The sequence below is a fragment of the Coturnix japonica genome, chromosome Z (genome assembly GCF_001577835.2).
Source record: "Coturnix japonica isolate 7356 chromosome Z, Coturnix japonica 2.1, whole genome shotgun sequence".
Classification (NCBI taxonomy): Eukaryota; Metazoa; Chordata; class Aves; order Galliformes; family Phasianidae; genus Coturnix; species Coturnix japonica.
The window spans coordinates 20,798,297-20,824,517 of record NC_029547.1 but is presented as its reverse complement, the minus strand read 5'-3'; the positions used below and the strand labels follow the sequence as shown (position 1 = coordinate 20,824,517).

General features: G+C 36.0%; 2 protein-coding genes across 5 annotated transcripts in view; both read right to left on the bottom strand.

The window, feature by feature from the left end:
* Positions 1-26,221, bottom strand: part of IPO11 (importin 11) — a 63,120-nt gene that overhangs the window by 9,422 nt on the left and 27,477 nt on the right. For 2 of the 4 annotated variants that reach the window (XM_032441478.1, XM_032441477.1), the window contains exons 21-29: positions 25,848-25,961; positions 22,254-22,369; positions 20,410-20,486; positions 17,951-18,030; positions 17,432-17,512; positions 16,465-16,560; positions 15,734-15,847; positions 14,965-15,086; positions 367-456 (exon numbers count right to left, since the gene is read on the bottom strand). In XM_032441478.1, coding sequence (XP_032297369.1) covers positions 367-456; positions 14,965-15,086; positions 15,734-15,847; positions 16,465-16,560; positions 17,432-17,512; positions 17,951-18,030; positions 20,410-20,486; positions 22,254-22,369; positions 25,848-25,961 — 890 coding nt within the window. Of the gene's footprint in view, positions 1-366; positions 457-5,197; positions 5,293-14,964; positions 15,087-15,733; positions 15,848-16,464; positions 16,561-17,431; positions 17,513-17,950; positions 18,031-20,409; positions 20,487-22,253; positions 22,370-25,847; positions 25,962-26,221 lie in introns of those variants that run through there. The other 2 variants (XM_015848789.1, XM_015848786.1) reach the window with 2 other exon arrangements.
* On the bottom strand, positions 2,760-6,148 carry LRRC70 (leucine rich repeat containing 70). Its single transcript, XM_015848790.2, has 2 exons — positions 5,800-6,148; positions 2,760-5,292 (listed from the first exon to the last, which is right to left on the bottom strand). Exon 2 carries the CDS (start codon positions 5,279-5,281, stop codon positions 3,362-3,364), a length of 1,920 nt encoding a protein of 639 aa, XP_015704276.1. The 5' UTR covers positions 5,282-5,292; positions 5,800-6,148; the 3' UTR covers positions 2,760-3,361.

Genomic DNA, 26,221 nt, shown 5'->3' with positions numbered 1-26,221 from the left:
TAATTAACCAAAATATAAAAATGTAAGCACAATGCTCATTAATTTTTCCCCCCTTTCTTTTTCCTCTCTGCCAGGCTCACAGACTAACAGAAGTACACAGGGAGGGAGGCCCTTTTCAGTTAACTCATGTATCCAGTGATCTGAGACAAACCCACAAGAAAAGGTGGTTAAAAATTAGAGTTCCTGATAATTAGCTGTAAAGCATGCTGAGAAATCAGAGTTTGCTTTACTTGGAAATGTTCTTTTTATCTTAACTTAGCGATATTACCTCTTTTTGAAGTGAATAACAGAAATGTAATGGTAATTTTCTGGAGGAAAGCAGTGCTGCAGAATACAGAAGGCCTTTCAAAATAAGCTATCAGCTACCTGCAATTTTCAGTGAAGATAAACCATCTTTTCCCCTTTTCTCTCCTTTTTTCTCTTGAAAGGAGACAGTTTCTTCCTATCAGACACACCCTGAAACGTTTATCAAGTGAAAAGTCATTAAACAATAGAGCTATTCTTAGAACCTGAGACATACACTGGGGGGAAATAAAGGCAGCCTATGCTTACTGTGATTTGAAAAAAAAAAACAGAGCCACAACAGCAAAAAAAAAAAAAAAAACAACTTGGGCTGAAGTTCAGTGGCAGCACAATGAGATATCAGGTGTCATTTTCATGGAAGAAAAGGGAAGAGCCTTGCAAATCAAGGAAATCTCTTTTTAGAAGTCTAAAATTAGACTGGCTGTTTTAAGAAACACACTGGAAAGTTCTTAAGGGTGGCTTCAGAAAAGAAATGGACAACATATTTTGCTGAACTTTTGTTGCAAAACTAAACACTTAATACTGTTCATACAGAAAATCTCAGCTCAGGATGAAGGCAGCATTTAACCAGTTCCACCTTTCAATTGCATCCAATCAAGGTCAGCAGCATAACAAGTAGCAGCATAAAGTTATAATTGATTTTCTAAGGACCTTAAGTTAGCAGGACCAGAATTAGAGGCTTACAGCTTCTATGAAGTTGTAAGTTGGGACTTAAACCAGTCCAGGATCCAGTTCCAAAGATGCAGTTAACACCTTATTTCTGTAATCACAAAAGGGATCTTTCATATTACCTACATAGAACAATAAATGAATAAAAATCATCTTGTCTTTAATAAAAAAGAAAAAAGAATAAGCACAGGCACTACTGAGACTTCTGAATTCCCTATTCTCCGATGATTTAAACAAACATATGTACCACACACAGACATAACATTCCTGTTTCCTAGTTAAGTAGCTTTGAGTAAAATGATCATCACTCAGGTGCTAATAAAGACTGTTACTTCAGAAGACATCCACATAAAACTGAAAGCTTAGATATGAAGAACAGAAGACTAACAGACCTACTGACATAGAATTACACATAGTGCAGCTGTTATTAAATGAGAACAAAAACAACCTCAAACACAAAAAAAGTCGAATAAATGTAACACCTACCAGAACCAATTATATAGGCAAGACAAAAAGGGGTTAAAGAATAAAGCACTGCTGTATCAGAGTGAAAAAAATTAAGCATGAATTTGAGAGTAATCAGCATTTTTTTCCCCTAAGAAAAGAAACACACAAACAAAAAATTCAGTATCTATGTCTACAAAAGCATATATAAAACGAAGTTTCTAGTCACAAAACTCAAAACAGTTTAAGCTTTTGCTCAACTAGCAGAATTAAGTGTTCCATAAGACAGAAATTTCACCTAGTATACATTAAATTAGAATAAAATATAGTGCTACAATACAATGAAAGTAAATAACAACAAAACTTAGGTTTTAGGAAGGTGTAGGAAGCAACAACAGAGGCACACAGTGTAGACTTCCATGTTCACGCCCATTATAGTACAGGCAAGGTCTACATTTCTACTGGCAGCAGAAAATATTCTGTCCTTCCTGGAAGTGCACTGGAAACAAGCAAACAGGCTGACATGCAACAGCATGGCCATGCACATTAGCTATGCTGGAAGAAGGCTGACTGGAGCCAGAAACCCTATAGCATCCCACACATCTGAAGAACACTCACTCAGGTCTCCAGGCCAGATCTTGGGAGTGTAAGATATTTCTGTGCAAGTATAAAGCTGAATCAACACCATGGCTATCAAAACACTGTTATGCATTCTTCCCTATGCAAAAATGACGCTCCTGTAAATTGAGCTGCTGATATGAACCAAGTGACTGATGCCTCTAGGATTCATATTTGAATCTGTGAAGATTAAGCACTCTCTAGCTAGTTGAAAACTTAATAGGATTGGACCATTTAGATCCTATTTCTGTAACTTGTTCCTGTCTAAAGTTTGAATTACTGGAGTAACAAAAACCAAATCCAGAGAAATTCAGGCTGAAAATGAAACCAGAATACACTAGATGTAACCTAACAATAACATAAACAGAACATTGATACTCTAAATAAAAATGAAAAAGTTTAAACAAATGCAGACTACATGGTTTGCATAATACCCATCACTTCAAGCACAGTCCTAGAACGCAGCCTTCTCTAAGAAAACATATTTTGACAAAAATACACAAATACTTAATTATCCTCAGCAGATGTCTTCAGTTTATAGCCCTCATCTAGCCAAAGACTTCCTCAAACTTAACTACATAAATGAAAATGTCTTTTTACAGACAATAATTAACCAATTCCATTATCAGAGATATTATAAACTTCATCAATTTTTGAATGCAACATTTAGCTTCCACATGAACTCCTAAGAAGTTACAACCACAAAATGATAGAGATACACACTATTAAAAATTCACCTTTTTAATATATTCATTATACAGACTGAGTACACAAATTTTTATGTTAAAATGTGAGATATGAACAGAATTTTATCACTTTTTTTTTTTTTTTTTTTCATCAGGAGTTTCAACACACCAGCAGTAAATATGTTCATTTTTTAACAGTAAAGATTTCTGAGGCAGAAAAGAAACTGTGAATGCAGTAAATACATTAAGCATAGCTCTGTTTTCTTTCCCCAGGGGTTTCTTGGCTTCATGGTCCTGCTACTATTACCTTCAATTTCAAGTTAGCTACGTAATTACTACAGAAACTTAATACCTATTAGTACTGCAAAATAAATACTATGTACATTCTTTCTACTGAACACATACTTGCGTTACAGGTGAAAGAATCCTACAACAGGAACACAGGTATCAGTTTTAAATGACATTTAATAAAAAAAAAAAAAAAAATCAATAAACTTCAGAACACTGAGAAAGCAAATAAACTCAAATTATACTGTTTTCCACAATTCTATCAACCATCTGATTTTTTTTAGAAAATCGAATTCTTGACTTCTTGACATTTCAGATTGCAGTAAAATTAACATCAAATTAACAGAGGTAAATTACAGTGATGAATGTTCAAACAATATGACCTGTGCCTGACTTTCAGATGCTGTTCGCTTGAGCAGCCTAATTTGGTCCAGTTCTGAATCTCCCACTGAATTCTCAGTTAGAGACTGCACTGCATCATTTATGTTGTATCTGCCAGGTTGATAAAAACCATAATATTCTATTCTCTTCTCTCCTGAGTTTTCCAGCACCTTTAGTTTCTGTCTAAAGTGAATGATTTTGTAGATTAGGAACAAGATCACAGCACAAGCCAGAACAAAAAAGGCCAGTAAAACATCAAAGGCCTGATTCATCTTTTCAACCTGTTGTGTACAAAGTACTGATGTCTGTAATGATACAGGAGCAACATCTGTTGGAAACAAACTTTTTGCTTCTACAGTTCCGGTAACAGGTATAATCTGTGCTGGTATTTGTACTGGTAAAGCTGATATTATCATGGGTGCCTGTGAATGAGTTTCAGCAGCAGTGTTTTCTCCATAAGACACAGATGTAGCTGCAGTTCCCTCCCATAGAGTAATGTATTTTGTATCTGCCTTAATAAACTGCTCAAATGTTCTGTGCCTGTTTCCCTTATGCCAAGCCATCAGCAAAGTGGAAGGACTGGGATGGGTACCTGCAGATTCTAGATTCCAGGCTGCTTCAGGGCTGGCAGTGAGGCTACTGCAGTTTGCAAACTGAGTCCACCTAATGTAATGCAGAGGTCTGCCACGCATACTGAGAGGATTCTGACACAGAATCTTAACAGAAATGGGAGATGATGCCAGCCACGTAAGTAACCCAAGCATTTTGCAGCTACAGTTCCAAGGATTATAATTTACGTGTAGATGAGTTAAAGACACTAAGGGTTCGAGCACTTTAGGTTGCAATTCTGTAATACTGTTAAATGCTAAATTGAGGATTTTAAGTGACTGCCCCATTTTTTCAAAGACCCCATCACCAATACTGGTTATTTTATTTCGGTCTAACTGCAGATACTTTAAACTGTTCAAATAAGTGAAAGTGCTGGAGTTTATATTTTCTAAGTCATTATAACTTAAGATTAACTGGCTAAGGTTGCTTAACCCAAAAAATCCATTTATAGCAATATGTTTTAGCTTTACACTTTTTAAAGACAGATATCTAAGCTTGTTAAGTCCTTTAAATGCAAAACACTGTATTGATCTAATAGGATTGTGAGATAAAGAAAGTCTTTCAAGATTTCTGAGCCTTCCGATGGCATTTGATGGCACAAGTGTTAAGTTGTTACCTTCAAGGAACAAGTATACAAGGTTTTCAAGATGACAAAATGCTGCATCTGATATCCGTGAAATCCTATTATTGGCTAGGTTAAGTGTTTGAAGATTTCTCATTCCCAAAAAAGTTCCACTTCCAAGGATACTGAGACGATTTCTTTGAAGTGTTAAATATCTAACAGAAAGGAGATCACTAAATAATCCTCGGGGAACAAAAGCTATTTGATTATTCTGAAGGTATAAATAATGAAGATTGGAAAGACCTTCAAAAATTCCTGGATCCAGGCGTTTAATATTATTGTTATTTAGATGCAAGTAGCAAAGTTTGGGAAGATCCACAAAAGCCTTTGGGTGGACATATGAAATACTGGAATTATCCATGTAAAGTGCAGCAAGTTTATGAAGGCCTGCTAATTCATTCGGAATGACATGAGATATATTATTCCCACTGAAGTATACAAGGATTGTAGTTTTGGGGAAGTTCCGAGGGATGCTTGAAAGACCCAAGTTACGACAGGTAACTTGCCTCCCTGTGCAGAGCTGGCAAACAGCTGGACAGCCAAGAACCTCCTTCTGAAGCAGCAACAAAAGAAAACCACTAAGGAGATGCAGGAATGCTCCTGTGCAGGGTGAAAAACTTTGTAGTCCACACATATCCCTGTCTTTGGCCTTCTCACTCATTTCTGACTTTGCTAGTAGAGATAGAAAAAAAGTTTATGAATATGGTTCATTTGAAATCTTAGGATTCTTAACAATAATACATATATATACATATATATGTATAAGTTTTACTTTCAAGATTGGTATTTTAAATACATTGCCCTATGAGGCCAAATAAGCAATTTCAAAGAAAAACGTAAGTTTACGAACTATATGGAAAAAAAATTCAAAGTAAATGAAAAGTGAAACAAATCACTGCCAAAATAGCAGATGATTTTACAATACGATCATATGACTCTATGATTCAGCCAAAATAGCTGGAAAATACTTAACTAGTCCCAGAACAGAAGCTGACAAAATAACAGCTTCTAGTAAATTCACAGTACTGAATACTAACGAGCTTAAGTAGATAAAAATGACAAGGAACTTTTCCAATTGCTCTCAAGTAAAGTGCCAACAAGTTTCCTTTTGTTTACAGCTTAAATTTTGCCTTTTATAAACTTGAATTACATTCAAAATAAGCAGAAACAACTCCTTACCCCAAATCTGAAGTTCATTATTTCTGTTCTTTCACTGTTTTGCAGTTTTTAGGCTGTTATCATCTGCCAATACCCATCTGCGAAAAGCTTGAAAAACTGATACTGCTGTGTAACACAGCTCTCACATTTTGCCCCTGGATTTGCAACTGTTCATTCAGGAAACTAAGTAAGAAGTAGTTAAAGTGAGGTTGCCATGGATACAGGAAACTGTCAGACAGGAAGCCATTTTATCTGTGCTTCAGAAGTATTGTTGGAAAGGAAATCTCAACTAGATGTTTCTAGAAAACTAAGAATTATCTCAATCTGTAACTGCTACTCAAAAAAAAAACCCAACAAACAAAACAAAAAAAAACAAAAAAAAAAAAACAAAAAAACTTTTTTAAAGTAGGAGAGCTCTAAAAAGATTTGTCAAGATAGTTAGGTATTACAATAAAGCATATCTATTCATAACAGTGCAAATAAACATCAATTTATATTGTTCCATCTGCCTGCATAACAAAACGGCCCTTCATGCACGTGAAGTATTGCAAAATGGAGAACAGTGATGTTTGGAAGGCAGGGACTAGAGAACCACTGCCATGGCACCTCAGCTGTGCCAGCCAGGCAAACCCCCTCTAAGCTGAGCCAGGAGGCCTTGATAATCTTGGATGTGAGAATTTTGTGACATGTCACTGTGTGGAACATTTACATTATGTACAGGATTTACATATAGATTTATGCACATGCATATTATGTATTTACAATATATTTTTAAGTTGCATCTCAGACTTGACCAAGTCACATAGCTAATTTTATTTATTAATTAATAAATATTTATTTTTATTTCGGGCCATGTTTATTAAGTCAACTATCTGTGCAGCGCTATGTATGCCATAAAAGCTACATCCCAGGTTCATGGCTTCAGTTTCCTTCAGCGTCCCTTGTGCAGATGAAGACTTAGTGCACATGTATACTGTTAGTAATCCTCTCACTTATGGCCAGACATTACAACCATCTGATGATCTTTAATTCTAGAAATGTTAATTTCTCTTAAAATATCTAATAAAAATCGAAATTACTAGAATCGGTAAGATTGGTCAGTGGTCCAATTTAAGCATAGCCTTTATCAAACAGAACTCATAATCCGCAGAGCATTTGGTTCTTTACCCTGAGACCATTAAGCCAACAGGAAAACAGACTGTTCTTTGGAAGTAATTATCATTTTCAAATTTGACATTTCTTTTAATGTGTTTTGCATAGCCAATTATGTAAAGTGAAATAAATAGGAGTATTGTCCTCAGAACACCAAATAATCAGATAGCTAAGTACAGTCTACGTGATGATTAGGGAAACATCCAAACTATGGGAGAGATTCCTTCAAGTATTGCTGCCTGGGGGGAGGGAGGGAAAAAGGAAGTCTTCATTTGCTGCTTCAATAACTGAAGATTTCTGTTTTCCAAAGGGTACTGTTGGACTGTCATACAATAGCAACTGTAATTGTTATGAAGGGGAGACACAGAAGCTGCAACATGAAAGTGATCACTCAGCAGAAGCATTCTTGCTTAATAAACTCACAATACAAAACACACATGCAAACACGTACAATCAAAAAAAATAAATAACTTAGAAACAATCTTTGTAATTTAATTGCCTTTTTATAGTTGGCAGTTTTTACTATTAAATAAACAGGCAGAATCAAGGAGGACATGCAACATGCTGAGGATAAAAATAAAAGAAAGAGAAAAGTACAGGATTACTTTTCCTATTGAGGATAAGAAAATACATATCACCCTTTCATAAATGGTATGGGACCCCAAAGATCATCTTTTTCAACCCCCCCACCATATGCAGCGTCACCGAGCACCAGACCAGGCTGGAAAGAGCCACATTCAGCCTGGCCTTGAAAACCTCCAGGGATGGGGCCTCCTTGGGCAACTTTTTCAGTCCATCACCACCCTCTGTGTGAAAAACCTTCTCCCATTATCTCATCTAAATCTTGTCTATCTTAGATGAAATCTATTCCCCCTTGTTGAAGGACAAGGAAGGTCCAAACCTGGGGAGGAACAACCACGTGCGCATCAGTACAGGGGATGACCTGTTGGAAAAGAGCTCTGCAGAGAAGAACCTGAGTGTCCTGGTGGACAACAGGTCAGCCATGAGCCAGCAGTGTGCCCTGGAGGCCAAGAAGGTCAATGGAAACCTGGGGTGCCATTGGCAGCATGGCCAGCAGGTCAAGAGAGGTGACTACATGAGAATAAGCACACATCTGACTTGGTAAATAAACAGGAAGACAGAGCATTACCTTCAAAAGTAGGCCCGTCTTTCTTCATTGGGATGATGTAAACAGTCAAGTAACAATTTCTGACATTAGAAAGGAATATGTAACAGCTCTAAAGGAATATATCATATTAGGCATGTTCTTGCCATTTCCTAACATTCCATATTGACAGTTTCATGAAAGTTTTTCTAACAAAGTAACTTTAATGAATGACAAAGAAAAATTAACTTTTGTAATAACCTAATGAAGATTTATAATTGCATGTTATAAGTACTTGTACTCACAGAATGTCAATTATACCTGCCAGAATCATACTGGGTGACATATCAGATTTGATAAACTGCAAGAAAATGCAGACATTCAATTACATGAAGATTAGATACGAGTGGAACAAACCAGAATAATGTCTTTGGCTTTTAACCTTTTCCTCACAATAGTTTTTCCATATAAATACATTTGGACCCATAGAAGTATGAACACTGGAATATTATTCAAGCTACTCAAGTGCCAAAAATGACAAAGAAAAACTATTCAGAAGCTTACTATATATCAAAAGCTGCCTCTATTTTGGAGCTGTACTACTCATTCTACATTGGTATGTTGAGTGAGAATGATCATTAAAATTAGTCAGCTGTCTTGAAAGGCACCTCCAAGAATTCACTGCACAAAGAAATGAAAAGCAGAATAAATTTACAGGCAAGTTCTTAAAGAAATTATCCTCAGAAACAGTATATAACTGGAAGAAGCCTATTAAGAAACTACTACCTTCTTACTCAAATCTTTGAGTGACTGCCTTTGAAATCTTCAGTATTTTGACTTAACGATTTGTTCTTCTTCTTTCCCATTAACCACCACTAACAGTACGCAAATAACACATCTTTCCCTACAAAGTATCACAAGAATTTTTAACAAGAAATTCAGACATACGATAGCTTAAATTGACATACCGACAGATCAATCAAAACAACTGGCAATAGAAATAATCAGACTACTCTGCATTTGAAAGCATCCACTAGGAATCAATATATATATAATCAGATAACGGGTTACAAATGTCAGTGTTCGGATATGGAAGACGTATGTAGACAACAAGTCCATTTTATATGGCAACCTCTTCATGTATATGCAAGTTCTATCTTGAAGTATTCACTGATCTTCCATTAAGGTTTACCCTGCACTTACGATGAAAATTTTATGGGCCAACAAGAGGAAAAAAAAATCAAGTGTTGGAGTTTTCATTCATTTCTCTTTTTTATCTTTTTCTTTTTTTCTTTCTTTTTTTTCCCTTAAGCAGAAATCACAGCCTTTCACTGGTCAGACTTCAACCAGACAAACAAAAATCAGCTGAAGGACACAGACATCAGAAGTCAGTAAAAACCTTCAGGGCTTCACAACCTTATGAAACAAGAACAGATCACAAAGCCATTCTACTCTGATATGGTCCAAAACTGCTAAGAGGAGCTGGCAATAAAATAACATGTTGTATTACATTTCTTGTGCTTTCTCTTTTCCAGTGAAAGCAAGATCAAACAGAGTTTGGATCAATTAGAAATCCAGCTTGGATTACAAATTGCAGATATGCACAAAGATACTGCTCAGTGTAAGCAGCATTACAGCTAACATTACAACCCACAACAACCTCTTTTCAACACACAGGCTAATACTGTGCTCTCAGGCAATGCAATGGGAATCTTTTTCTAACCTAGCGTTACTCTGAGACCAGAGAGATCTTGCAAATGCCTATGATGTAAAGAAAAATGCTGCAGTTGAACAAGTAGCAGGCAGTGGAGCAGCCTTATCCAGCAGATATCTAAGAGATTTGAAATTAACTTTGCAAGAATCTCTAACAATTGAAACTAGACTGAAAACAGATGTAAAATTATGACCTAGATTTCAACAGCTTTCAGTAAATGCAGTGGTGGTAATCCTCTTTTCATGAACAAAAAGCATGGCAATAACGACACCAGCATTACTGCCATATAAAAGCAGTGCTTATCTTTCAATATGGTACAACAAATTCTATCCATGATTACAGCTAGGGAACTCATCAAGCTAACCTGATTACTGTTACTGTTTTTCCCAATCTGCTGCTTACGTTTCCTAATAGAGTCTAAAACATCCCATTTGCTTCCTAATACCTTCCAGTGTCAGTTGGGTTCTACCAAGATATGCAGTTAGACAGAAGAATAAAAACAGACTCTGATTTGCAAAATAAAGTGTAAACTACTTGGAATCACAGCGTAGAAGAGCTGCTCTGAAAGTAATGCCTCCTATTTTATTATTCTGCCTCACAATGTCAGAGGTGGATGTTGGTGGTATGGCAGTAGAGGCTGAACCTTCTCACCAATACCCTGTCACATGCTGTTGCTGTGTGACAGATGGCAGCACAGGGGCAGTCTGTCAGAATTGCATCTAACATGGAAATGCATATGAAGCAAGGGTGCAGAACTGAATTCCTCCATGTGGAAAAAAATATTACCCACTGACATCCAGCAATGCTTGCTGGATATTGATGGAGACTGAACAGTGGATATGAGCACAGTGAAACAGTAGGTAGTGCACTTCAGCACTGGCAACAGGAACATGAAAGATGGGCCACATCTTAGATGCCAGGCACAGCTGTCACACAACCAAGTAAGGAGTGTCTCTATCAGCTCAACAATGCTAATCAGCAGATCATGACCAGGGAGCTGCGTATGGTGCTCAATATTGGCTTCAATATGACAGAAACAGTGGTGGCAATGTTGGAGTATCAAAGTTCGTGGCAGCTGGGTCCCAGGAACACAAGAGAAAGAAAATCACATGCAAGTCTATCAAGATCTACGTATGCAGTGCAAGGCTGAAGGTAACTGCATTGCAGTTTCCTGGATTGCATCATTACTGTACATAAGACATGGTATCACCTCTATGAAAAATGAGTCCACAGAATGGCAACATGTGAATTCCCCATCAAAGAAGTTGTTCAAGGAGCAGCCCTCAGTGGACAAAATGACATGCACTGTCTTTTGAGATAGGAAATGAGAGATCCTTCTGGATTTCATGGAACTCAGACAAATCAACAACTTTGACTGCAGCATCTCAATGCTGACAGAGCTGACAGCTCTAACTTCTGGAGTCAGGACAGAGAAGGCAGTCTTTCTCTTACAGCACAATAATTCCAGGCACCATACAAGTCTGAAGATGATAGAGCACATTACTAATCTTGGCTGGACTGTCCTAGCACATCCACCGTAGTCCAGATTTGGTGCCTTCTGACTTTCATTTGTTCAGGCAGTGATCTTCCTAAGAATGACACCATCACAGCAGCTGTGAAACCGTGCGTCACCTCTGCTGGCACAATTACTACAAAAACAGCATGAAGGCTCTCGTTCATTGCTGCAAAAAGTGCACAGCTAATGGTGGTGACTGCTGAAAAACAGTGTTCTGTAGATGACAATTTGTTCTACCGAATAGTGTTACTGTGCTTTTAACATCTGTTATAGTTACCATAGAAACAAATTCAAAGCATTACTTTGGGAGGGACCTTCATCATTCTGATGCTACACAGAGAGACAAACTTCACATATTGATTCCGTCCATGGGTTTATAGTTATGAGAAGAGGGACAATTTAAGCCACTTCGATCTTCAGAAATAGAATGCTTAAGAAATTTATCTTAACATGTAGCCCCTACCACAGTGGTAATTTACAGCACTACTCCCAACCATGTTCAGTAGGCAGTGTTTAAGGGACCAAAGGCATATTTAATCTAACTCAATTATACATATGCTATTAAAAGAACAATCTAGAAGGTCTGGGACAACAACTAAGATTTTAGGCAATCAGAATTTGACTAAATCTGAGTAAGAATTAAGGACTTTTGAGAATATACTCATCCTCAGGACTACCGCTTGCTGTGGGTTCTCACATCTCACATCCTAGTTCTGAAGTGATTCTCCCCCATCAAAGTCCTTCTATGCTTTTCAAAATAAAAAGTACTCAATGTTTGAGCTACTGTGTGCCTGCATGTATTTCCTCCTCAGGTGGCATGCATGGAGAGAACATTACTCTTTAAGTGTAACACTACTGCCTAAATCTTGCTGCTAGACGCTACAGTTATTCAAATCAGATAAAGATTCTTTAAACAACAAAAAAAGAAAAGCTACAAAATGAATGTGGAGAATGGCTCAATCACAAGATCCTAACAATTCCAGTGGTCAGATTCAGACAGCAAAAGCAAATAATTAGGTAGCATTTGATTTACACAAAACCAAACATTTAAAACCAGGAAATTACTGCTAAGTGAAAAGGTGCTGCAACACAGAACTCAGGAAAGAAACACACCACGTGTCCTTTTTACTTTTTTCTTTTTCTTTTTCTTTTTTTTTTTTTTTTTTAATATGAACTAAAACCTACCACAATGTGCAGCTGTGAGCAGGAAGATAAACAGGATGCTGGACCGATGGACTACACGCATACATGATAAATGGAAGGGGTTGTTGCTTACAACTTAATGATACTACCTACACTAAAAACCTACAGTTCAGCTAATAAACTCTCACTTTATAACCAGCTAAAGCCAGATAATCAACCTGAGAACCACTGTAAATTGCAACTGCAATGAAGCTATTTCCTATAGTATACCATGTTTTAAATCCTTTGTTCTGTGTTGAGAGAGCAATATACTTTAAAAAAGAATTGATTTCTGCCATACTTCTCTTAACTGAATAACAAAGGAAGCTTTCACTTCACCAAAAATGCAGAAAGTAACAAGTCCATCTGCATACCTACATTTGTGAATGTGACAACTAACTAGAAAACTACCTAAATATAGTGAATGAACACTACACAGTTTAGAGGCACGATATCAGTCACCAATATTTTATCACTGAAGTAATTATGTGAAAGAACAAAGAATGCGTTATCTTCATTTTCAACTCCACCTTCCCCACTTTTGTTTATACCCTTGTTTTCCTCTAAAATAACCCTATATTTTTTAGAACAGCTCTGGCTATACTCTAAAGGAAGCAACCGGGGAAAGAAAAAAAAAATAAAAGAGCAAAATCACAGGAAGCTCTGGATGCAGCACAGATGTCCATATTCCCTACAGCCAAATCTCAACAAGCCATTGTTAACAGTAGCACTGATGACCATCAACCCTGTAGGAGTGAGCTGAGAGTGGAAATGTGCTTTGCAGCACACAGAACAGCAATCAGCAGCATGCTTGGCTTTCCTGAATGAGCCAGCCCTGCTGCCATCCTCAGGACACAAAACCTGTTCTGCTTCTGCAGCTGAGAAATCTTGTAATTGCTTGGGATATATGAAGAAATATCTACTTGGGAATCCAATTAATAAGGTATTTCAAAAGGAAAAAATACTAATCTTTTCTTGAGAAAGTTGAATATTCTGATTAAGTGCTGTATTTTAATATATTATTGCTTAAGCAATGCAAACCAGCTTGCAAAAGAAGTGTAACTGTAAAATTTTGTTTTAACAGAAGCATGAGATGTGAGATGCAGCAAGCATATATAATGTACCTTCTATGAAATGCCCAGAACAGTGATTCACATTGTTCAGCACTTGACAAAATCAATTTCAGGTACTTCATCTGAATTTATGTTTGGCTCTGGCAGCCTATTACTTGTCCAGTAAAATTTTTATAGCCTCTACAGAAACATGTCCAGTAAAAAGACGCTGTTTTTACTGGGGAATAAGCATTCTTAAGTAATTTGAATATCTGAAAAATAAAACTGCCATTTGCAGATGTTTTATTATGTTGAGAACTGCCAGAAGTAATTGGCTCTTGCAGCAGGAAGTTCAGCTTAAGGTAGTTCACAATAACAACATTATCCAAACGAATTCTTTTTTCCTTCCTCTCTATGAAAAGCACTTCATTGAAAGATAGGTATGTATTTCAGTTACTTAAATTTTAGCTAACACCTCAAAAAGATTGTTTCAAACATGTGATAACATTTACGTTTACTGAAAAACAAAAGAGCTTTCTGAAAGCAGTTGCTTGGTTCACTTTTGGCTAGATGTCCATCTTAATGATCTGGGGGAAAATGAAAGCTTCGTGTGCACACTAAAAACAAATCTCTAAGATGAAGATGTTCCTCAGTTTTTTGGGATTAAATAACTCTACAGCTTTATAAACATTAGTACAACTTCAGGATTTGTAAACAATACCTAAGTTATCATTGGAAAATACTTCATATTTCTCATGAAATTTGTCAGACTAAACAAACTCACACAATATTGTATTTCTGACTTTTAAAGCAGATAATATTATCTGAAAATAATTAAAAACAGAACTCTTACCTGAACAAGAATTACACAAGACTCCCATTAGTGACAATACAAACTCAGAGTAACACCGTTCAGAATTGTCATTGAAGAAATGCTATGTGCCTTTATCCACTAATGACCATGTCAAAGGGCAACAGTATCAGCTACTCGCTATACAGTGCAAACACGCTATTAGCTTTCCATAGCAACTCTTCCACTCAATATCATAAAGTGGAAAAACAGGATGAATACTAAGAATAAGTCCTCAACTTGAAGCAGGACTGAATAAATATTGTTCCTGGGAAAGGACACCAAAAGACAAATCAGCTGACTAAAGCAACTACAGATGAGAGAAGCAGCTAGTCAAATATTAGCATAAGAATGTGCAATAAAATACAGTGCTGTTTTTTCACTTTTGCTAAATGACATTTTCAAAGAAACAGAAGAAGTTACAGGTATATTGCCATGAGGCAGCACAGAAGGTAGGTAGTATGAAAAGTGTGTATTTTAAGCTTCTTTAGCCCAAATAAAGATATAATAAAACTACTTATAAATGAATATGAATTTGTAGAATAGTGAAAGGTCTTACAAACCATCTTAAACAGCTTCAAAGTATTCTTTTTACAGCATTTCAAATTCTCTCACCTATTCAGCGAAGGTAGAAGTGAGATCAGTGCCAACGCAGACAGTTTTCTTCTCTCTGGCTGAGTGATGTTATCCATCCGATCAACCCACATTTCAATCATGTTGCCAAGAATATGGCCCAACTGCAATGAGAAATAATCATAAATACCTGAGAGAAGCTGTATCAACAGATATACTTGGTTTTGCTTCTTATTATTTATGATAATGTTCACAGGCCCTGAACCCCCTTATAATTGTAACCTTCACAGGTAGTAATTTTAAAAAAAAAAAAAAAAAAAAAAAAAGTCTTGACATCGAGTTTTTGAAACCCCAGGGTAAGGAAATTAGTAAATTTTTCTTCAACACATAGCAAAACACTTTGGGAAAGGAACTCCAGAGAAAGCTGAGAATGCTGAACCAACTGTTCTAGAAACTATCACAGAAGGATGACCAAGAAACCATTGTCTCTGGTGCAAAACCCTTCTGGATAGGACAAAAAGAAATTTTCACCCTATGACATCACACAAACTAAAAGAGCTTATTGGGTCTACTATGTGATGCTGCAGGAAGAGAATTAAGAGACTGCATAAAATTTCTTATGAGATGTTTTATCCAAATTGCAGGGAAGTGTAAAACTTCTTACAAGTTGTTCATAAGAAGGAACAAAGCAAGAGAGAGGGAATGTGCTTGCACTGGGGAAGAACAAACATGGAAAGCACAGGGAAAAGTTCTTCCACATTTAAAGAATTAGACTTTGCATGCAATCCAGCTGAAACACAAACATCCTTACCTCCTGGCCTGATTCACATGCCATCTGGTTCAAAAGTAATGAAAAAAAACTTGCATTTTGTAGAAGAACTCTACCCATGACCCCCAGATAAGTAGACATCAGCATTGGGTATCTCTGAGATGAAAATAAACCAGAACAAATAGCGTTTAGTTCAATTAAATATTTAAAAAAAAAAAAAAATAACATTCACCACAAAAATATATGGAAATACTTGCAGGCATCCTTTACGTAATTTAAATTATAAATTATAATTTGAAATTATCTGAAAACACAATATTGAGCAATCATTACCAGAAAATTTCCTGACACAATATGAAAACTATAGCAAACCTGGGCCTGCTTCTTCCAAAACAGCTACCCCAACACGCAAGGTGATGTTACTTTATATAAAAAACTTACATTTTTTTTTTAAAAGCACAACAAAATGCCTTAACTTCTACATAGAATCTGGCTAAATAAAGCCAGTGGAATCATAGCACCTTTTCAGTTTTATTAATGAAGGAAAAGCAAAATAAAACTTGTGGCATTTTACTAAAATACTGAATCACGGTGAGTACTTTTCTTCAATTTTTCTACAACTGCTTTACTGTGTATGAACCTTAAAAATAGCCACCAAAAATCCAGACAGACAGACTTGAACTAGAGAAAAAGTGAAATTTAATCATGGGAAAACTGCACTGGACAAAGGAAGGTTCAACAGGAAAAGGGAAGTTAAAAAGAGCTACTCTTACCTCCCCATCTATAATCCCCCTGAATACTGATGGAAGAAGAGGCTGAAACATTTGAGGACCCAAAATAGGATTTACTTTTAGGACATTTTCCACAACCTTAAGAACAAAAATAAGTTAGACAAAAACGTGCATATAAAAACTGTAATTAAAGATTTCAAATTGCATATACTATAAAGCTCTGACTGGAAGTTCACTGCTGACTGCCAACAAAATACAAAACTACTGAAAGTATATTCTACCTAAGTGTAAATACCTTTTATGTTATGCTTTGGGTAGTCCTCTCTATTTTATAATTCAATTAGAATTGAGCAACCTAGATTGGCTTTTCCCAACTTCCATAAATTCAGTGACATTCACAGACTAAATCAAGTTACTTGCATACACAGTTCTTGTTTTGTGGCTCCAGTGTCCTCAAGGTTTTGTAAGGATAGCATAATATTTGCCATACTGGAATTGATCATATGGCTGTTGAAATGTGCTGCTACCATGCTATAGAAAAAAACAGCTTTGATAGGGGTAAAAGTCCTCACTAACTTCCTTTCTTTAGTAATCTACATAAAGTGGGAAGGATTTCATGGACTCTTAAACTAAATCCATCTGTAAAGGGGACTCAAATTACTTCAGAATTACATTAAGAAAAAATCCTTGGAAGCATATGACTTAAAGAAAGCATTACAAAACTTTGTAATACAGGAACTGCCTATCAGGTGATTTATTGATTTATTTTTATTTTTTTACAGTGCTGTATTTGGGATCACACTATCCTTCTCTGGGTAAAAATAATGAATGTAAGGTCTTCTTCTACACACTTTACACAGACTTTAAAAAACTCCAGTATAACACTAATCGTTAACAAAATGTTAAACAAACTGTTTTCTTTGACATGCTCTATATTTAAATCATATTTAAAAATATACATATACAGACGATCAGAGCTTCAGAATTTAACATTTTCTCTGTACTCTACCTTCAAAGCTTGAACTTGACCTTCAGTAGTTACATCCTTTAAGAGTTCACAAAATGATCGACACAAGTCAACAGCATATGTCTGAAATTAAAAGACAGATATAAAACATATAACAGCTCTTTATGTATACATTTCAAAACAATCTCAATGAATTTTCTTATGGACAAGGATTGAAAACATGGCATAATGCATCTTGTTCATTTCTTGACAGAATTTATGATCATAACCTTAACCTGTTAAACTCAACACAATTACTACTCTGCAAATGACCTTTTCAGGCAGGAAACTACTTAATTAGTGGCAGTAATTCTATTCTTTCTGAAATCTGATTTTATTGGGTGTTCACCGTGTGCGATAAAGATGAATCCAAATGGCATGCTCATAAATACATAAATGAACAAGTGAATAAATTTTGGTATATGTCCAGTGCTTCTCAACACAAGTTTAAAAACAAAAAAAAAGGAAAAACCAGTCATTTGACAGTAAGACTAGAGTGACATTTATAATATGGCAACATACCTGTAAAAACTCTGTTGATGATAAGAAAACATAGGCATTGATGATCTTAAAGCAATTTTTGAGGTTTTCTGAACTCAGTTCTGGAAAATTAAAAAAAGAATAAAATAAAATACAATTTAGGAACTTGTATTCAAAACTGAAATATCACTAAAATAGTTAATTCCTAAAAACATTTAGAACTCAAGAGATCTGCACATATTGAAAAATCATCTCTCCTCTGCATCAATACATCTGAGTGAGTAAATGCTGAGTAGAATGAATGAAGTACTGATTTCAGGCCTGACCTTCTCACCCTGATACCAAATCAAATGGCATTGAGCTTTTAGACTAAAATACACTAGGCATTAGGCATTATCTTGGGTACTTCAGTAAGGAAAGCACATAGATTTAAGAGATGGTATACAGCCATAGTTTTTAAGAGAGAGAGGACAAAACAGACATCCTCAGGCCTCATCTGAAACTGCTAAAAAAAAAAGAAAAAAAAAAAAGAAAAAAATCACTCCAGAACAAAAACACAATTCATAGCAAAACTAAAGTTTCAAACTTGCACGGTTAGTTTGATGCTAGTGCTGACAGACAACAACCTTCACTGTTTGAGAACAAAACAGAACACCAGAACACTTTCAAGAGCTTGCTACCTTCATTTAGAAACAGTCTGAGAGACTTTTCTTAGTGAATTAAGCAGTCTTGTTCTGCAATCTTTAATTATTATTCTGGTTAAAAATAATATTTTATTTTATTTTTTTTAAGTCAGGGAAAACAGGAAAAGATTTTTATATAAGTTTTTGTCAGAATTCTTTATCAGATTAAACAAGCACCAGCAACTGGCTAAGACCTGATGTCTGTTTCACACCTTAAATGCATGCAGACTACACAAAACCATGGCTTGCGCCTACTGATGTATATAATAGAAAAACTTCCACAGAAAATACTCTATGACAGAAACTACAGTTGGTTTTCCACTGTAACACTGGAAAAGTTCTAGGGAGTTTCAACAGTTAATTATAATCAGAAGGAAAAAAAGACAGACTTCAGTTATCTGATATGCAAGAACTCTAAATGCATAACTATTTTAATAGTTCAGCATTTGCATAGGTTATAGAGTAATAGAATCACAAGGTTGGACAAGATCATCTTGTCCAACTGTGCTCCGTTTACCATACCTTCAGAAAACCACTAAACCATATCTCCTAGCTCCTTATCCAGATGCCTCTTGAACACTGCCAGGGATGGCAACTCCACCACCTCCCTGGGCAGCCATTCCAGTGCCTGACCACTCTCTGAGAGAAAAAGTTCCATCTTATGTCCAGTCTAAACCTTATCTGATACAACTTGTGGCCATTTCCTCAGGTTCTGTTTGTTGCCTGGGAGAAGAGGCCAAGCCACTCCTCGTCACAACCAACTCCTCCTTGTCACAACCACAAGGTTATGCCTTGTTATCACTTGTTTTGAATATTTAAATATCCTGACTTGAAGAGAGATGAAGTTATAAATAAAAGCCATCCAACATCTTCATCAAAAGATTCCAGTATATCAGCATTAGTAGTACTTTTATTAGTCCTCGTATACTCTGCTGTCATGAGATCCCACCTGCACTTAGTTATGCTCTCAACTGAAAGTGAAAAGCTCTTTCAGATATCTCTGGAAAAGAAAGCAAACCTTCCCAACTAAACTACCTTGTTTTAACAGTTACATCACTGTGGTGGGAAGGATGGGATGGAGAGATTTTTCTTAAATGCTCTGAGTTTCAGCTACTTGTGTAGTGCAGAAACTACTAGATAACTGCTCAGTATTAGTTCTATAACTAACTTGCAGAATCATCAGTGAGCAAGACATTTTCAAAAAGGATCTGTATGAGGGATACTAGAAATACCATAGCTTTTATAACTAAAAAGTTTTACAAAAGTATCACCTCAATGCCATGTTGTCATATTTATACTTTATGTGGAAGTAGTTGAGCCAGATTCCCCTAATGTAAACAAAAGAGAAGTGCAGGTCAGTATGTACCAGAATGCCTTCTGTTTTCCAGCCAACGCACGCACTGTTTTGGCCCATGGAAATCAAAACATTTGCTGGACAGGATGCTCTTTGTGTTTTTAAGCAGAGCAGGCAAAATACTCCATTAATCAACGTCAGTAAACTCAGCAAATTTTGTGTTAAAATTTGTAGTGATTCTTTAAAAACCTCAGAAATAACAAAATAAAATTTATCTCTTTGGTAGAAAGAAGCTTCAAGCTATTTAAAAACAAAAACAAAAAAGAACCCACAACTCCAGCAAGTACATAAAAATACTAAAGAAGATACAAAAGACAAACACAAACCTTATTCTACCTTTCTGAATAGTTAAAATTTTGCTAATTCCTCAGGTCTTGCAGCCACAGTGGCATTATTTAACACATGAACACTCCTGATGGCAGGGAAAAAAAACACCTCAGAAATTTTATTAGTGAAAAACTCACCAAGAAGGGCTGACATGTTCTGAAATATTCTCAGCAGCTCAGGTGTAAGACATGGGCTATTCTCCAATGTCACTAACCTAAGAATAAATGAAATACTTCATAAAACTTATGAAAAGCATTAATCAATTGCTTTGACAGATGTGAAGAATCGTACCTTCTAGGAACCACAAATAATGTGTAGCAATTGCTTGAAGCATATCAGTTCTTTACAGCCTGTGTGTTGGTAGAGGCTTGACTCTTGCCAAGAGCAGGAACACTGTTCTGATATGTTTTGCTATTGTAAGGACAACACATGCAGTGCTACACACTTCCAAGGAACAGCTGTGGTGGCAAATAGTTCAAGTCTCTAATTTTTTTCCCACACACTTTTTAGGTCTAAAATAATGCATTGATCACCATAAAATGACAACTATATGGTCCCACAATTTATATCAACTTAAAATTCCTCACATTTGAGAAGGGTAAGTATGTACGAAATTCATGCTTATCACCACAGCAATGTATTCTAGTTTGTGTTCAGAGCCTAGGTGTGGGATTATTGTATATATAAAGCATTCTATCACAGAATCACAGAATGGCCTGGGTTGGAAGGGACCTCAGGGATCACGAAACTCCAACCCCCCCACCACAGGCAGGGCTGCTAACCTCTACATTTAATAGTAGACCAGGTTACCTAGGGCCCCACCCAAACTGGCATACATTACATAAATATCTTAGCTGGTCTCCTTTTAAGAGGCAGTTAGAGTCCCACCTACATCTACCAGCTCCATCCAGATCACTCTGATGCTCTAGAACATGGACTGATGTTTTGGTTGTTGCTAAATGATGGGTGCCTGTCTGGGTTCAGGCTGTTTGGTAGGGAGTCTCTATGATTATGCAGCAATAGGAAACTGGGCTAATTAATACCTGTCCAGGGCCATGTGTGAGCCACAGGTTGGACATGCCTCCTTTGGAACATCTTAAAATATCATGTATACAATCTCCAGTATAGGCACTGGAATAATCATCTCAAGATCAGCATTAGTAATATGGAAGTCCTGACCTGGTATCTTAAACCTTGTCTTAAATATTGTGGACATAATGCACTTCAAAGTTGTTTCCCTGTAACCAACAGTGTTATAAAACCTTAGTTTTGTCATACATAAAAGAGATCTTCTAGGGGTTAGGCACTGGAACTACAAATATTTATCTACAATTCAGATCTCAGGAATCTCTTGTTACTTCAAGGCAAACTCAATATATTCTTACTTGACTGGAAAATTATATTTTGCTGAATTTGGACTAGAAAACAGTTTCTTCCCTTCAGAAGGTCAGCTGCATCAGAAACATCAGCAATTAGCCCTATGGCAGATTGTAGGACCATCTTTTATCTTCAGCCACCAAAGAGCAGGAGACCAGTAAAAGTAGCTTCTGCATTTTATTCATGATACTTAACTCCAGTATCCCTTCCATCAACTAGTTCTGACAATCAGTGGGTTACTGTGCTCAAGTCAAGCATGTCAAATTGTTAGTTTAGTAAGCACCCTGGAGTGTCAGCTTTATCTTCCAGTTCATTATCAATATAAAACCATAGCTTGCTATGAACTATATGAAAATGGATCTCTTACTGAACTATTTGGATTTAATCATGTTTATTTTTACTGACTTCTTAACCTCAGTTCTTCTGAGAAAACATATGACACAACATGGTGTTGAGCTAAGTTATCCAGAACATACACAAAAGCTTTAACTGTATTAAGAGTTACATTCCTTCTTTTCTTCTGGGGATATATTTAAAAAAAAAAAAAAAAAAAAAAAAAGAAAAAAAAGAAAAAAGCTGAGAATTAGGAAAAGAATATTCTTACCACAACTCCAGTCCATCTTCCAGAAGATAGACATGCGGAGGCTGGGAAACATCTGTACTTAGCTGAATAATCGGAAGCAGAAAAGGATAGAGGTTTTTGCTATCTGCTCCCAGGCCCTGCAAAAGTAAACAACATTTTTTTTTGTTTGTTTAAGGTTAAATGCTTCAAAAACCTTAAATTAAGCATTTTGAGAACAGAAAAAAAGATCTGTGATACTGTTCTATTCATATGTGTAAACATCCATTTTAGAACTCAGACCCTGAATTTAATTTCATACATGAAAATGTTTGACCTTTCTATCGACATGTCTTTAGTTTCTTCATTTGTTATTTTGTTTCTGAGAACAAGCAGCTTACCAACAGTCTGCAAGAAAAAAGTTCTAAACAAAACCCTCCCCTAAATAAGATTCTCTGGTTGTACTCTTTCCCACAGCTCACATAAACAGCAAATGAGAAAATGCCTAAATTACATTAAAAATCAAGAAAGAAATTTATCCTTGGGCCTAGGCACAGTTTAAAACTTTTCATATATTCTCAGAATCGGGAGGAGGATTTATCTTTGTTCTTATTACCAAACAAAGATGCACAGATTTATAAAGTGTTTCTGTTTGTTTTTATTGTTGTTTTTTGTTTGGATGGTTTTTCGGGGGGCTGTGGGGAGTTCAAGGTAACCACTCATAAACTACAACTCATTTTATGAAGGTTTGAGTTCTTAAACTGGAAACAACCAGTCTTGTAGTATTGCTACTTAGGAAAACTGAGCCAGTAAAAAAAAAAAAAAAGTATCAGAATGCTACTTTTGTGCAATTACTAATAGTTTTTTCAGATATTTGTGAACTATTGCTTTTCAGTCAAGACTTTTGTAGAATAATTTATTGCTATTGCTATTGTTTCAAAATACTTCCATCTTTAGAAAAAAAGACAACAGTGAAGTAAAAGAATCTTCTATAAAGATGTTCAATCACTATTGGCCTCCTTATAGGCCAGTACCAAAAAGTTTCACAAGTTACGTAACTCAGAAATACTTTGTTTGAACTACCTTGGCTTTTAAGAGAACGATATTTTTTTCCCTTTATTGGTAATACATAATACCTTGCTATTTATTGTTTTCAAAGACTACTACTAATATCCACTCAAACACTTCCCCATGTTAAACACTATCTACACATTCTGCATCTTCCTGTATTGATACTGGTCTACATTCTACAACCCCTTTTCAGTCTTTGCTACTTCTACTACATCTTTTTTGCAATACGGTACAGAGTGGAGAAGGTAGGATGGCATATTAAGGAAGCTCTTACTAGTACGGATTCTGTAGACAACATAGCCACATATTGTTTTATTCTGTAATTCTTTTAATTAACCTACTACATTTTACCCATATTTTTATTGACAAAAGGATAGATATTTCTAGTTATTTCAAATTTAAGGATTATTTACTAATAACCTGTATCTTTTTATTCACAGATTAGAAATTCATTTCATTTATTTAAATACTATCTGTAGATAAAGCAAATAATAACTTTCATAAGCCTTCAAAATTATTGGTGTCTGTACCTAAAGCAAGTCTGTGGAGGAATTAGATTACTTATAGTTCTGACAACTAGCATTTAGAAAAGTAGAAGAGTCATGTCACTGAAAAACATCAGAACAAGAAGATGGATTAGGCTGCTAAAATTGAATATGCTCAGGTATACTTGGACTGGCAACATAAGGTTGAATTATTTCTAAATCAGTGAGCCCATGGTGCTTCATGCCATCGAGGAAAAGATGCGATGAATAGATGGCCTTGGGATCAAGGAATTTACTTGACCATGCTATTGCACAGACCATCTGTGAATGTGAAACATACTGTATTTAGACAAGCCAAGCAGATAAGACCTTTTTGGTTTGGAGGAGGATGACTAAAATACAAATACAGGGATGCCTGGCAGGTAGATTACATCAAAATCACAATGGCAAAGGTCATAAAGGTGCTTATAGTGGTGAGAGCAACCATCAGATGACTGGAAAAATATCTCATGCCCCACACCACCACCTGAAACACTACCCTGGGTCTTGAAAAGCAGGTGTATGGGCAACTATAAACAACCATAGGTAAAACTACTCTGTGTTGAGGTGCTGGAACTTGTTGCCCAGGAGCTGGTGGATGTCCCATCACTGCAGGTGTTCAAGGCCACGATGAAAGACATCCTGGACAACCTGGTCTAGTACTTGAACTAGCAGTTAGCAACTGCTTGGGGCAGCTGGGGGTGCTGGAACTTGATGATTCTTGAGATCGCTTCTGACCCAAGTCATTCTATGATTCTGTGAAATTCAATGTTTTTATACAGTAACAACATATTCTGGCAATAGAAGGTTTAATACAACTTTCTCGAAAAGAGATCATCAAAAATCTGTGGGAGAAAAATTATGGTCTGAGAATCACTATATTCACTTCTCTTCCCAGCATTATTACTTTATTATTACTGCACCTAGATGTACTTGCTAACAAAGGCAAGGCGATAGTAGTCCCTGCTGAAAGACATTTTGATAGCTCTGACTATTCCATTTTATAACATACTGAAAAAAAGAGGAGATAGCCAAGTATGCTCAAAAATGAAGCTTGGGATGAATTCTCAAAAGAAGGAAAAAAAGTCTGAAACAGACATACAATTGTACGTAATACAAATCTATTATGTAACAAAGTAGGTTCAAAGCTGCTATTATCTCTGCTCCATATAACACAAGCACAAAGCAGAGGAGAACATAAAAGCTGGGATATTTATGAAGAGATGAGGTATTTTTTCCCACATGCTACATTAAAAAAAAAAAAAGCATATGGAGGTTGCACAGTAAAAAGTCAATAGTAAAAACAAAGATGGGTCAGAATGCTAAACACAGAAGCTGACCCATAATTAGTTAATGCCAAAGTCAACTCATAAAAACATTAGGACAAAATCTCAGAATTTAAACAAACATTTGATGGTAAGTTGAATTAAAACCCAAATTTTAAAAAGCCACACTATAGCTTATTATGGTGACCTGTATGTTGACCTGTGATTTAGAAACTGCTTATTTCCTGCAGTTTTTTTAAAGTATGAAACCAAAAAGGAATGCTGAACCCTCAAAAGCTGAATGGAATACAATGGGAAAAAGAGATGCACCTCCACTGCAGAATCAAGCCTGAGTCATACACTCTGTTTAAGAGGAGACTGACACTTCTAACACCTAAAAAAAATGAAGACAGAACTAGATGCTTGATGGACAATAAGAGAGGCTCAGTTCTAAGATTACAAAATCAAAATGTCAGTCCTCCAGAACACATGAAAATTTGATTACAGAAGTACATTTCCTAAGCAAGCCTCAAGAAGCAAAATTGAATGCTTAACATTGAATGCTTAACATCAGCCATTATTACCTCCATTATCACAGTCTCATGTTTTTATTTTAAGAATGAACAGCATTTAGCAATAGTCTTTAAAACCACAGTATATCTGAACATTACATATTTATCATATAAATACATATGTTAAAAAAACATGATATACACAAACCATAGGTAAGTCTCCTTCAGGAATACTGAAGAAAATGTTAGAAAATTTTGACATCTTACCTGAACAAGATGGATTAAGGTAGTTAGAATAGCACACCGTAACATATTGTGCTCCTCACTCTGTTTCCAAAGAAGAGGTAAATACTGAACCAAACATCCTACATACGGCCGTATCTGAAATTCAATACATAAACATGTTTCTTAATGTGTGAAACAAGGTCATTAATTTATCCCCAGTGTTGTTTCTGATATGTAAACGCTACTTTTGTCATAGTTAAAAATACAATTGCTTGAATTTACTTCTCTTTCCTCTTTCTAAAACACTGCATTCTTTACTTTGCAATTGAGCTGCTTTCTGACTGCATGGTGGTTTAAATTCAGCACCCAGTCTATAGCAAACTAATGATGATAATAATGTTTATGCAGAAAATAGG

What these genes read in the sequence shown, in the direction of transcription:
- LRRC70 (XM_015848790.2), bottom strand. Translation starts at nt 5,281, where the DNA reads ATGAGTGAGAAGGCCAAAGACAGGGATATGTGTGGACTACAAAGTTTT.